This window comes from Tupaia chinensis, unplaced genomic scaffold, assembly GCF_000334495.1.
Source record: "Tupaia chinensis unplaced genomic scaffold, TupChi_1.0 Scaffold000041_1, whole genome shotgun sequence".
NCBI lineage: Eukaryota > Metazoa > Chordata > Mammalia > Scandentia > Tupaiidae > Tupaia > Tupaia belangeri.
Genome location: NW_006159496.1, coordinates 433,396 through 446,984, shown reverse-complemented (window position 1 = coordinate 446,984; position 13,589 = coordinate 433,396). Strand labels below are relative to the sequence as shown.

General features: G+C 59.8%; 1 protein-coding gene across 1 annotated transcript in view; it reads left to right on the top strand.

Annotated features, from left to right (window-relative positions):
* Nucleotides 1–13,589, top strand: part of SH3RF3 (SH3 domain containing ring finger 3) — a gene marked incomplete in the record, with an annotated part of 355,159 nt that overhangs the window by 338,723 nt on the left and 2,847 nt on the right. The window contains 1 exon segment of the mRNA XM_027772894.1: nucleotides 4,325–4,659. Coding sequence (XP_027628695.1) covers nucleotides 4,325–4,659 — 335 coding nt within the window.

Genomic DNA, 13,589 nt, shown 5'->3' with positions numbered 1-13,589 from the left:
CACTGGGTCCGGGACTCGAACCGCGGTCGACTGCGTGGGAATCCAGCGACATAGCCATTACGCTAACTGCTGGTTCCCTAGTGTTGCCTTTCTATAAATCAAATCCTGTCCACTTCAGCTTTTTTTAATTTCAGAGACCGTCTTTCCTCATTTCTGATTGACCTTTAACTGGCCATGGGTTTTAAGTTAAGCTTTAAATCTCCTTTTTCTTTTGTCAAGTTTTTATAGTGGTATTCTATGAAATAATTAAGGCCCCTTGGGGAACTCCTATTTTTTTGTCTGTTTGTTGTTTAGGTATTGCCATAGGGTGTGTGTGCTCACTGGAGAGAGACAGTGAGAAGGAAAGTGAGAAATCACCCCCGGGGGTATGGCCGTGCCACATTCCCTTCTCCTGGGATTTGGGGCACACTTGCACACACACCCAGCATGATTTTCAAGCTGCTGGGTCCAGGACTTGAACTGCAGTTGGCCACGTGAAAGTCCAGTGCCCTAACCATCATGCCACCTGCAGGGAGGAAACTCCTGTCTTAATCACATAGCAACAGCAACGTGACTCTCCCGTGTTAGGTCTCGCAGTTACCCGGGAACGAGTGCGGACAACTGCAGAGTCGCTTCACGTACCTGATTTCCAGGTGATGCTTCTCTTAGAGCGCCTTCAAGGTGTGAGTGTGCACACGCGTGGCTTTTTCTGGATCTGAGTTAAGCCCTGGTCTCTCTGCCATGACGATGCTCGGTGCGTGCTGGGGGCCACTTTCCAGCTTCACCCCCAGGAGTCGTGCTTCAGACACAGCCTCGGGGCCTGCTCGGCCTTTGCGGCCGAGCCTGCCCCTGCGTCTGGGAGGGAGCCTCCTGGGCTCGGACGGCAGGCCTTCTCTTCCTGCCTCCATCTGCCCAGCAGTCCCACGGGGCGTTCCTGGGTACTCTGGCCCCTCAAGCTCTGCCTCCAGCAGGTGCTCTGGAGAAACCCGCTTGACAATGCCACCCTTTAAGGATGCCGCGTAGTAAGAGCCCCGGCTCCTTGTGCTTGACAGCTGCTCTGTCCTACCCATGTCCCCGGTCAGCGTGTGTGGGAGGCGTGCTGGCAGGATTAATGCACAAACATCCAGGAGACGTTTCCAGAGGGAGATCGAGGCAGAGGGGAGACGGGCCGCAGGGCTGCAGGTGCGTAGGGAACCGGCCGTCCCATCCAGGCCTGATGGCTCAGAGCTGGCTGCCTCTTCTTCCTCACCAGAAATTACCCCAAATTCCCAAACGGTGTCTGCCAGAGCCCAGGAACAGGAGCGACTGGACCCCAGGTCGATCCGCCCCTCCCCAAAGCAGAAGCAGAAGCAGGACTTGGCGTGATGGGTGGGGTTGTGGCAGGCACTGACAGCTGAGAGCCAGGGGCTTCTTGTCCCGGAGGGTCAGGTCCCCTCTCTGCTCCCTCCTGGAGGCAGATCCACACTCACCCCGGGGCACATCCCTGTGTCACGTGGCAGGGCTCGTGGCTGCGGCTCTCATGCAGGTGACGAAGTGTGTATAGTGGGGCCAGGGCTGTCACGTGAGTGGTGGGACACACGTGCCCAGCTGGAGACCCTCGCATCCGGGCCCGGCACTCCTGCGGCCAGTCCCACGGCCATTGTGCCCTGGGTACGTGATGCCCACACTGTTGAATTGCTCCATGGGGGAGGCTGGTCAAGGGTGTCCAGGCCACATCCTCTGGTCTTAGGAGCCCACACAGCCCACAGCCCGTCCATGGTGCCCAGGTTGGCCTGGGCTCTGCTGGGCGTGTCTCTTCCCCTCGGGCCGCCGCAGGCCCGGAGAGCCCTCCTATACCATCGTGTCGTGGTTCGAGTGCATGCCCGATACAGGAGCATGGGGACAGCGGGGTCATCTGAAGTCTGGCCCTCGTGATCATCCAACTAGACACTGGGGCACGGGCCCTGCGGTGCTCCCAGCTGCATTGATGAGCCACCTGGCGGTGTTCTGCATCTTAGTTGTCGGGGAGGGGAGGCTCCCTGCACAGAGAGCGGGACCCCTCCCCCACATCCCCACCCCCGCTGTGCAGCCCCCCCAGGCCCTCCCTCCATGGGCTCCTGTTAGGGGCTGTCGTCACAGGAGCCACACAGCAGCAGCCTCACTGCTCTGCTGCACACCCGCACCCTCCCACGGGCTGGCACTCACCCTGGCCAGGCCTGTACATCCCACATGGCATTCAGAGCACCTGCCGTGGCAAGGCTTGGAGTGGAGCAGCACGGAATCGCTCCCACGGGGGTGAGCCACGGCTCAGGGCGCTGCACCTCCCTGTGTCTGTGCCATTCCAGGAGGCTTCCGCACCACTAACTCCCCCAGCGGCGCTGCAGTCACGCAGACAAGGCGGGTGGGAAGAGGGTGTCCCAGCTACCTGCTCAGGCTGCCCACGGCCAGCACAGCCTCTGCAGGGCCACCACGGACACAGCCTCTAGTTTCCAACTCTGCGCCTCGCCCGCCCCCACACCACCCACCAGATGCCAGTAAAACCTGGACCATCCAGATTCCAGGGCGAGTGTGTGGTTATAAATGCTCTTCACACACTCACCTGCAAACACACATGCACACTTACTTACACTCTCATGCATGTTCACACACTTGTGCATGCTCACACATGGCTGCACTCACATGTGCTTGTAAACTCATACACGAATGCACACACGCAGTCACATACTCTCAGACTCACACATGCACACACTCAACACACCGGCACACACACGGCCTGGGCTGGATGAAGATGGTGCTTCTCCCTCCTACGTGCAGCTGCCTTAGCGTGTGGATGGCAGCGTTTTCGGTGCCTCCCGTGAGCCCCCGGCCAGCCCCACTGCTGAGGGGTAGGCAGAGGATGCGACCCCGCTCACCACAGTGATCAGAAGGCAGCCCACGAACAAAGGCCCACACCAAGGAGGGCCAGGCAGCCTGGAGAGGGGGCTCTGCCTGGGTCCTGTCCGGGTGGTCTGTTCAGCCAGGCTCTTGGTTATCTAGCGACCCAGGGCCTCAATGGAGAAGCTTCTGTGGAGCCCAGAGAGCCAGGGCGCCAGCTAAAGCCGTTGTGGCTGGCCGTTCCTCCAGCAGATAGACCTGTGGGGTCGTCGTGGGGTCACTGTGAGGAGCACAGGCAGTGGGCGAGAGAGGACCTCGGCGTCCCGGGGCGGTGCTGGGCCCTGCGGGGCAGGTGCGCTGGTTACCAAGGCCCTGGGTGTCACCTCACCCCACAGCAGCCCTTTCTCTTACCTGCGGGAGAGGACGTTCTTGGAATGTCTCCCACTGAGGGCTCTTGGGGAGAGGCCGCAAGGAGGGTGCTCAGCCCTCGCTCTGCTGTCCCCGTGAGGGGCCTGGCCGTGCTGGGGACAAGCACCGCTTCCTGGCCCGCACCAGCTCCCTGGGAATACACGAGGTGCGGGCACCAGCGTGCTCACTGACACGCACACGTGCCTCGGCGTGCCCTGTGTGCTGCAGACATCTCTGCAGAGGAAAGTTCACGGAAAATGCTGCCCGGGCTTCCTGAGGAAGCCGCGCCCTGCAGACCAGGCCTTGGCCCGTGAGCGCCGGGGTGAGGGAGTCACGTTGGGAGCCGCCTGTTGGTGCTCAGCCCCGCCGGGCCACCCCGCCCTGCATCTCTCTGCAGCGTTCGTGCCAGAGGGAGGCTCGGACGCTCCGAGGTGGGGCCCTGGGGAGCCCAGCCAGGAGCAGAGGGTCCTTAATGGGTGAGGACGTGCTCCTCAGAAGAGCCAGGCCCCCCGCAACCCCGGTTTTGTGTACGCCCCCAAATGACACGTCCAGCCTGCAAAGCCCTCTTAGAAGCACTGAGTGAGAGCCAGCAGGTGATGTGGTGGTGAAGGTGCTGGACTCCCACATGGTCGATTGAGGTTCGAGCCCCAGACCTGGTTGCTTGCTTTCTCACTTTCCATCTCTCTCTGGTGAGCGCACATGCCCTATAGTAAATTAAAAATAATAGTAATAGTAATAATAATAAATAAATAAATAAATACAATATGTTTTTTAAAAGGGAGCAGCAGCACTGGGTGAAAAGGAAGTGGCTCTTGGCTCCTGGCTCCTCTAGGGGGCTCGCAGGGCCCGGTGGGTGACTGGCTGCCGGCATCACCCTCCCCAGGATCTGCACTGCAGGCCCTGGGCCTCGGGTGTTTTCTGGACACTTCTGCCGGCTTGGGGGAGAGGAAGGGACACGAGCGGGACGAGCCTCCCGTCTCAGCCTTGCTTCGTCTCTGTAGCGGGCGACGGGAGCTTCTCTGTGAGGTTCCCACACCGAGAGCAACTGGAAGCATTAACCATTCCATTCCCTCTGTCTCCCCAGAAGGAGAAGAAGAGCGGCCTGCTGAAACTTCTGGCCGGGGCATCTGCCAGGAAGAAGTCGCGGTCCCCGCCATCTGTCTCTCCCACTCACGACCCCCAAGTGGCCACGGACGCTTTGCTCCAGGGTGCAGTGGGCCCCGAAATATGCTCGCTGTCCATCCACGGCAGGGCGGGGTCCTGCCCCATAGAGAGCGAGCTGCAGGGGGCCGTGGGGCTGGAGCCGCTGCACAGGAAGGCGGGCTCCCTGGACCTCAACTTCTCCTTGTCCCCTTCCCGGCAAGCACCCCTCTCCATGGCTGCCATCCGGCCAGAGCCCAAGCCGCTGCCCAGAGAGAGGTAAGAGGGGTTGCCACTCTGCAGCCATGCTGTGTCAGCCTCTGGGCCTGGGGCCCCTTTGGGAAAGGGACAGTGGGCCCTTCTGAGACCTGGGCTCCAGACCCGCCCTGCCCCGGCCCGGTTCCTGGATCCCCTCGGCCCTGAGCGTGGGTGATGAGATGGGCACGAGCTTGGGAACTGGGACGTACTCCGTGCTCCAAATCGTCTGGGTCCTGAGATTGGAAGTGCAGGGAACGTCAGGAAATACATCAGCACTGTCATTCTTTCCATGTCTCCCATGAGAGAGAGACAGCACCGCCCACAGACTGTCACAGCGAGTGCCCAGGCACACGCACTGTGTCGAGGGGGGGTCTCTGGACCTGAACCTGGAACCTGCCCAGTAGGTAATGCTGACGTCAGCCTCACAGCGTTGCATTACCTCTGCACCAAGCCCAGAATAGATGTGGTTCTCAGCAGAGATGGTGAGAGATCGGGTAGACCCGGGGAGCCCTGGAGCAGGCCCTGGGCTGAAACCCCCATTTGTCTGTGCCCCCCAAGAACAGCTCTTCTCGAGCCTCAGCGCACTCTGACATCTGAGAATTGTAAGACACTACACCACGTTGGCTTCTAGGGTGCTTCATGGTCTGGTGTGCCACACAGAATTGCCGGGACCGGGACCAGCAGTTAGCGTAGTGGCTATGTCGCTGGACCCAGGAGGAAACTGGAGGAGAAGGGATTGTGGTGTGGCCATCCCCCTGGGGGGTAATTTCTTGCTTTCTGTCTCTCTGTCTCTCTCTGTCTTTCTGGTAAGTGCACGCACCCTATAGCAAAAAACTCTCAAAAAAAGAAAAAAAAAAGAATAGCCGGTACCCACCCATGTGGGCCTGGACAAGCACTTCCATATAGTTCAGCCCAGAGTCTGGCAGATCTGGAACCTGAGCCTGGCCGAGGCGACGTGGCCCACGGCAGCTGCGGGCTGTGAGGCTGCAGGTGCTGTTTTCTGAGGGCCCAGAGGGCCTCCGCTCCCTCGGCCAACGTGCCCACTGTGTCGTCTTTCCTAAAGAGCTCTCAGATAAAGACCAGAAGGCACTTTGGGGAGCTGCGAAGGCTACCAACCAGGAGAGTGGGACAGTGTGATCCCTGCCGGGCTGCTACGTGTTGGAGCATTACTTAATAATAAACGCACAGGGTGGGGCCAGCAGGTGGCATGGTGGGTTAGGTGCTGGACTCCTACATGGGCAACTGCAATTCAAGCCCCAGACCCAGTGGCTTGAAAATCACACCTGAGGCATGTTCAAAATTCCAGGAGGAGAAGGGATTGCAGCGTGGCCATCCCCTCTGGGGGTGACTTCTCCCTCTCCCTCTCTGTCTCTCTCCGGCAAGTGTATACACCCTATGGCAGAGTAATACGGAGAAGAGCAGCCTCCGGGAGCACAGCCCTGCTGTTTCTGCCCCACTCAGCCATCGGGCAGCTGCAGGAGGTGGCTGCTGTCCTGGCACCTGCCCACTGCTGAGACTGCAGTCCTGGGCTCCAGCAGCGAGGGCTGCAGGCGTGGGGCGCATGCCGCCTGTGGCTGCCTTGCTCAGTCACCTCGGCTCCTCTCTGCTGTGGAGCGGAAAGGGAGCCACGACCGTAGCAAGCACGTGGGCCTGGGCGCTCCAGCTGGACTCTATTTTTGGAAGCTGAATTTCAATTTTATACAGTTTTCCTCCACAGTGAAATCCTCTTCTGATTTGTTTTTGAACCATTCCAAAATATAACTGCATTTGTAGCTCTCAGACCACACGACTGAGCTTCAGACCGCACCTGGCCACCGTGGCCTAGAGGAGGCTCAGGTCGAGCCTGGAGTGGCCTGAGCCGGGCCGTAGCAGGACAAAGCTCTCTCTCGGCCCTGGAGGGCCACCTGCCTTGCCCCCAGCCACTCTGCAGAGCTCATTAAAGAGAAGTATTTGCAAAACGCAGCCTGAAACCAGCCCACTGAGGAGCCCAGGAACTATTCCCCATGACCCGAGGGGCACAGGCCTCTGTGCTAGGGAGCCCAGTAGGCCTTGGCTAAGGCGGTGGCCCTGGAAACTCACTCCTCCAGCTGGGACGGCTTCAGACGCCCTTGGCCTCTGGCCCTGTGGGCTTGTGAACAAAACCCTTCTCAGCTGCCTGGAGGAGGGGAAGCAGGCCAGGGCCCTGTGCAGGCCGAGCCCCTACCCATGGGGTTCTGCAAACTGTGTGCCCAGTGTTTGTGCCAGGCCCATCTGTGACAGAAAGGAGGGCCAGCAGGTAGTGTGCTGGCTAAGGTGCTGGGTCCCACATGGCTGACTCCACAGCTTGAGTCCCAGACCCGGCAACTTGAAAATCATGCTAGGATGTGCAAATATGTGCTCAAAATCCCGAGAAGAGAGGGGAGGAGGGATTGTGACGTGTCATTCTCCCAGAGGTGATTTCTCACTTTCCCTCTCCTCTCCCTTCCTCTTCTCTGTCTCTTTTTGGTGAGTGCACATACCCTAAAGCAAAACCTAAAAATAAAGAGAGAGAGGGAGAGAGAAAGAAGGAGAAAGGGGCCAGGAGGAGCCCAGGGGAAGGCAGCGTTGTCTGTTGGGGCCGAGGCTTCCCCCAGAGCCCAGAGGACAACAGCAAGGGCCCGGTTGCTGCTTACGTTTCTTAGGGTCAGCTCTGTGCAGACTCCCCCATTTCTTTCTTAGGACCTGGAAGACAGGCTGAGCCCCCATGCTCTGCCACCTGCCTGCAGGCCCCCTACACCTTGACAACGCTGCAGAGTGGCTTCAAGCAGGTAGACACAGTAGCCACTAGCCACTTCACCCCAAGGAAGTTTCCTCATCGGGCCCAGTTCCGCGGACATGGCGTGGGCTCCTCACACCTGCCTGATAGGTGTGACTTAATACCTGGATCTCGAGTGTGTGATTCACCAGAGCGGGGAGACCACGTGGAAAACCAGGCTCCAGCTTTCAGATCGGCCTGTGCCGCCGTGACCCTGGCAGGCTGGACGGCAAGGCTGAGTGGGGACTGCACCCTGTAAAGCCCGTGTGAGGGTCTCTCTCTCTCTCAAATAACTAACCCTAAAAACAACAAGAATGGGGCTAGCGGGTGGCATGGTGGTTAAAGTGATGGACTCCCACATGGCCAACCACGGTTCAAGTCCTGGATCCAGTAGCTTGAAAATCGTGCCGGCACATGTGTGAGTGCCAGCCCAAATCCCACGGGAACCCAGGAGAAAGGACTGTGGGATGGCCATCAACTCTGGGGCGATTCCTCACTTTCGCTCTCTCTGTCTCGCTCCGATGAGTGCACGCACCCTATGGCGATAACCTTAAAAAAGAAACCCCCCCACACATACACATGATCTGATAATACGGTATGCCGTGCTACGTGAGTGAGTCTTCACAAAGGTCATGGAAAATGCATGTTAGGACAGAACTGCATGAAGTTTTCTTCAAAGTTTGCACAAAAATAAATTCATACTTCAGCTCCATTTCCCATGGGTTTTCAGAGTCCCCGGATATGCAGATGGCGGTGCCGCCAACGCTGCCCGGGCACCCCTCCCCTCCGCTGGCACCGTCTGCCCCACGGGCTCTCACGCCCAGCCGGCTCATCCCTAGCACTTACCGGCCTGTGAGCTGCTGGCTGTTAGGATGTGAAGCTTTTTGCTTTATATGTTACGGCAGGCCCCCAAAGAAGCCTGCATCCTAATCCCCCCAACCCGAATACCTTCTCGTATGACAGAGAGGAATTAAGGGTGCTCAGGAGCTGGCTTGAAAATAGGGAGGAAGGGCCCGAAGGTGGCCTTGGTGGCTGAGGTACTGGGTACCACATGGCTGGTTAGTCCTGGACCTGGCGGCCTGAAATCACCCTGGGCGTGTGTATGTGTGAGTGCCCGCCCAAAATCCCAAGAGGAGGGAGCTAGCAGATGGTGTAGCATTACATTGCTGGACTCCCACGTGGACGATCACGGTTCAAGTCCCAAATTCAGTAGCTTGAAAATCACTCCGGGCACGTGTGTGTGCGTGCCCAAGATCTGGGAGGAGAACGGAGGAGAAGGACTTGCGGTGCGGCCATCCTCCCTTGGTGGTGGTCTCTAACTTTCCCTCTCACTGTCTCTTTCTCTGTCTCTTTCTCCCCAGCAAGCACATGTACGCTAAAGCAAAAACCTCTTTAAAAAAAAAAAAAAGGCAAGAAGAGAATGGAGGAGAAAGAATCGCAGCATGGGGGTGGGGGCAGGTTTCTCACTTACCCGCTGTCTCTGTCTCTGATGCCCTGTGGCAAAAATCTAAAAAAGAATAAGAATAGGGAGCATAGCCAGGATTACTCAGGTGGGCCCAGCAGAGAACTGGGAGGCGGGAGAGAAGGCCAGAGTGACGCACAGGAGAAGGGGTGCCTGCCGTGCGAGGGTGCAGGAGGCTTCCAGAGAGGGAGAGAGACTGCTTCCAGGAGCTGAGAGGGCGAGGGGACGGTGTACCCCCGAGCCTCGAGGAGCCAGCCCTGTAGGCACAGTGAGGCTGTGCTGGATTTCTGACTGTGGGCCGTAAGGTCGGGAGTCTGTGGGGCAGTGCCAGGAAGCTGCAGGCACCTGTGACAGCAGACGGGGGACCCGTGCTGTGGTATGTCCTCCATGTCCAAGGTCCTAGCACTGGCTCTGCAGCCACCACTTGCCACCACTTCGACAGGGAAGCGAGTGCTCACACAGCCGCGGTGTAGCGGTCCCCCTCGCCATGATCCCTGCGGTCGTAGAGGGAGCAGATGACCCGGGGCCAGGACACTGCCTCGCGCATGATTTCAGCACGCAGGAATAAAAACCTGTTCTGATTTTGACCTTTGGGATCCTCTGAGACCCGGGTCCGAAACCGGCTGTGGTTGACATAACCGGAATTAGACTCCCAGCCAGAGCCTGTCCCTGGTGTACGGCGCCATGGCCACGGCGCCGCGGTGGCCCTCGTCCAGTGTGCAGGGCCCTGTCCGCCCGTGCCAGGGAGTGCCAGTCACTGCCATGCAGCGGGAAGTACAGCTCAGAGTCTTGGAGTGATCTGGACAGAAACGCGAAGTGCTCGCCTTGTGTAAATTCAGCCCACGTCCATCTGGCTCATTAAGTCATTGAATTACTCAGAAGCGCCAAATTGCTTCTTTCTAACAAACTACATTTTTAAAGCTGCTTGTGTGTCTCACATCTGGCCGTTGAGGCAAAAGCCAGCACTTGTGTTCAGAGTCTGAGGAAATGGTCTCCCCCTTGCCTGCCTTCCCTCGGGGAGAGGGAGGGAGCAGGTGCTGGCAGAGGAGGCAGCGACTGGCCTCAGGTAGGGCAGGCGGTTCTGAGGACACGTGGCAGTGCGGGGCGCGGGATGGCCCTGTGTGCGATGCCCTCTGACATCACACGCTGCTGGCTGCATCCCAGCGGCCATCTGTCCCACTTCCAAGGGGCCAGGCGCGGAGGAGGGCGTCCCCAAGGCCAGTTTCTGGCTCACTGCAGACCCCGCAGGGATGGCCACCCTCTGCACCTGTGGACCTCCAAGGCACTCAGTGTGGGCCGTCCTCGGGGCTGGGCCCCTCAGGAAGGCTGAGCTCCCACGCTAGCCTCAGGAGCCACTTCCTCCCCGCGTCCTACTCTCGCCTGCCTGGTGTGAGTTAGGGCTGTGGGCTCCCCGGGGCTGGGCTGAGTCTCCTGTCTTTCCTCCCCCAAGCTGGCAGTGGCTCTGGCTGCCCCACAGCTGTAGCCAGTCGGGCCACGCCCCGGGTCCTCTGAGCAGCTGGGTGGAGGACAGGTGCCCTGGTCTCGGACTGGGCATGCAGCTGCTCACTCCTGGAACCTGCTGGAAGTCTGTCCCTGGCTCCACCCCCGGAGCCTTAGTGCAGAGACCCAGGAAGGCCCAAAGTCTGCCCCAGGGACCTACACTTGGAGGGGCCTGACTCAGCTCCTTCATTTTGTTTTCTAACATCCCCGTTTTCTAGAAAACCAGTGCACACTGTGACGCGGGTTTGTGCGCTGTGCCTGGGGCCCCTCGGGACAGCCAGCGGGGGCACACCGGACGGGCATGTCGCTCAGGAGCCCTCTCCTGGCTGTGGCTGACCATGGGGAGGCCAGAAGGGCACCAGGAGCAGGCTTTCAGGCTGGCTGCAGCCCGAGAAGGTGACAGCAAAGACCACCCACCTCCCTGTGCGGCAGGCGGCCAGGGCTGTGGGTGGGAGAGGAACAGCATGAGGGCCTGGTCCTGCCTGGGAAGTTCAGAGAAGACTCCCAAACCAGGTCCCGGGCCTTGAGACCCACCCGCCACAGGTGCAAACCGTCAGGAGCCATCGTCACTCAGTGGGGGCTAGGAGGGTGGGAGGGACATGTGCAGCGCCCAGCTTCATAACGACAGCGTTCCCTGGGTGTGTAGCACTGGCGGGATGCAGGCTTGGGAAGGGGGCCCACAGCCATGTGGTCAGGCGCGTCTGGGCCTGCAGTGTGGGCCTGAAGGCAGAGACAGCTGGCGGAGGAACTGCTCTGCTAGTTAAGCCTGTGGGCACGCCCAGGAGGGGTGGCAGGCGACTGATGGCCCAGGGGCAAGCTGACCCATGGCCCTACAAGCACAGGGTCCTGTGCACAGGAGGCTAGTGGTGGAAGGAGCCAGGAGGAGGCGGGGCTGGGCCTGGGAGGGCAGGCCGGGCTGGGAGGCGGCAGGCTTGCGAGACAGAGTGTACGGGTAAATGGCCAGGCCGGGGAAGACAGCCAGTGCTTGAGCACGCCGGGCAGGCTTGTCCTTGACGTTGACTGACGGGGAACAGTGTTCCGGGCAGAGACAGCCAGTGCAGGAGCCCGAGATGGCACACCCGGTGTGCTCAGGATGCTGCGGGCAGGCTGGCAGTGTGTGGGGCTGACCGTGTGCACAGGCCTGGGGCCTGGAGCCCCTTGTTGCTGACTCTGGCTTCTGCTCTGAGAGAGCTGGGAAGCCGGGCCAGGGTGCTGAGATGCCCTGGTCCTCAGGGTGACGGTGAGGCAGCAGGCTGCATACCAGCAGCAGTGAGGGGAAGGCTGGCAGGGAGGCCACCGGAGGCTGTACAGGTCTCCAGGAACGCGCCCCAACGCCCCTGAAGCTGCCTCCAGAGCGGCTCCCTCTGTGAGACGGGGGTCCGAGTAATGTAGTGAGGGGTTCTCAGGACACAGCTGCCATGAACCCTGCCCCTGACACCTTGTGGCAGAGTGGGAAGGACCCCCTCTCATCTCTGGCTGTGCCATCAGCACCGGCCCTGAGGGTGGGGGCACGGACTCAGCCAGATGCCAGGCAAATGGACCCTCACAAGTCCCCTGGAGGGCCAGAGAAGGGACCGGCAGGGGCTGTTTCCTGTCTGCCAGGCAGTGGGGCATGGGCTGGCTTGGCCTTGGTGCTGTTGGAAAGCCTGGTTCCTCCCCTCTGAGGTAGGCGGGGCGTGGCTGTGCATGTGTGCATGCACGTGTGTGTGTGTGTAGTGTGTGCATGCATGTGTGTGGTGTGTGCGTGCATGTGTGTAGTATGTGCATGCATGTGTGTAGTGTGTGCACGTGCGTGTGATGTGTGCATGTACGTGTGTGTGCACGTGTGTGGTGTGTGCACGTGTGTGGTGTGCGTACACACATGTGTGTGGTGTGTACATGTGTGCGATGTGTGCACGTGTGTGGTGTGTGTGCATGTGCGTGTGTGTAGTGTGTGTAGTGTGTGTAGTGTGTGCGTGTACGGGTGTGCAAGCACGTGTGTGCACGCACGTGTGTGCACGCACGTGTGTGGGGGTGCGTGCATGCACGTGTGTGCGTGTGGTATGAGCATGCACGGGTGTGCCGTCCCACATGAACAGCCAGTGCTAGCAGCAGAGCTAGGACAGGCGTGTGTCGGTAACACAGCGTGAACCGAACCCAGGGTTCACTCTTACAAGGGACTGGGCCTTCTCCAAGGAGAGGGCTAGAGAGGGCAGGGCGTGCAGGGGCTCAGGACTCGGGGCGGGGACACGTGCAGAAGCAGGAGGGCTGCTGGGGTGAGGGGCCAGCGGTGACCCTGGTGGCGGGGGCTCCTAGGTGGACTGCCAGCGTGGGCACGGCGGACAGCACTTTCTCCACAGCCTGGGTCTCTCGGGCAGGCACTTAGGGCTGGGTCAGATGAGGGTGCAGCCTCGAGCCTTAGCAGCCGTGTTACTATTGGTTGGAATCTTTGTAGGCCAAGCTCAGACCTATTCGAGAAAGGGCCAGAGAGCCAGGCCAGAGTCTGGCCCAGCGCAAAGTCTTTGTTAGGGCTGTGGACAACTGAGTGGTGGTCAGGCCTGTCCTGCGCTGACAGGAAGGCCCCGGGCCCTTGGACAGTGCCAGCAGAGGGTCAGGCCCAGGTCTCACATCTGGGAATGCCCTCTGGACCTGCCCTAGCCAGAGGGGCCCTCAGGGCTCTGGCCTGCAGCCTCCTGCAGACAGACAGCACATGGTGTCCATGTCGTGTCACTGGGCTCTGCGTGGAGGCCCTGGGGTCTGCAGGAAGGGTTCCAGGTCCTGTGGGAGTGTGCTGTGGAGAATACTGGGCCCAAGTGCTGACATGACCTCAGCCAGAGAAGTGCCAAGCTTCCATCATCCCGGGATTTGGGAGCACATTCAAAATACTGGCTACTGAGCCAGCAGCTGGCGTGGAGGTGAAGGTGCTAGACCCCACATGGCCGGCGGGGCAACCCCAATCCCTGAGAGGGGACTACAGCAGGGATTACAGAGTGTCCATCCCCCATGCAAGGTGATTTGCCTCTCTTTCTCTGGCAACCACACATGCCCTCTAGCAAAAAGTTAAGAATAATTAATTCATAAGACTAGCTATCTTACCAACAGGGTGAAGCCCCTTTCCAGCATCACAGGGGCCCAGCCACCTGAGAGGTGCTGGCACAAAGGAGGGGCCTTGCTTCCCAGGCAGGGAAACCAGGACCGGACAGCAGAGGGGCGGGCAGAGCAGGCAGGAAGCTGTGG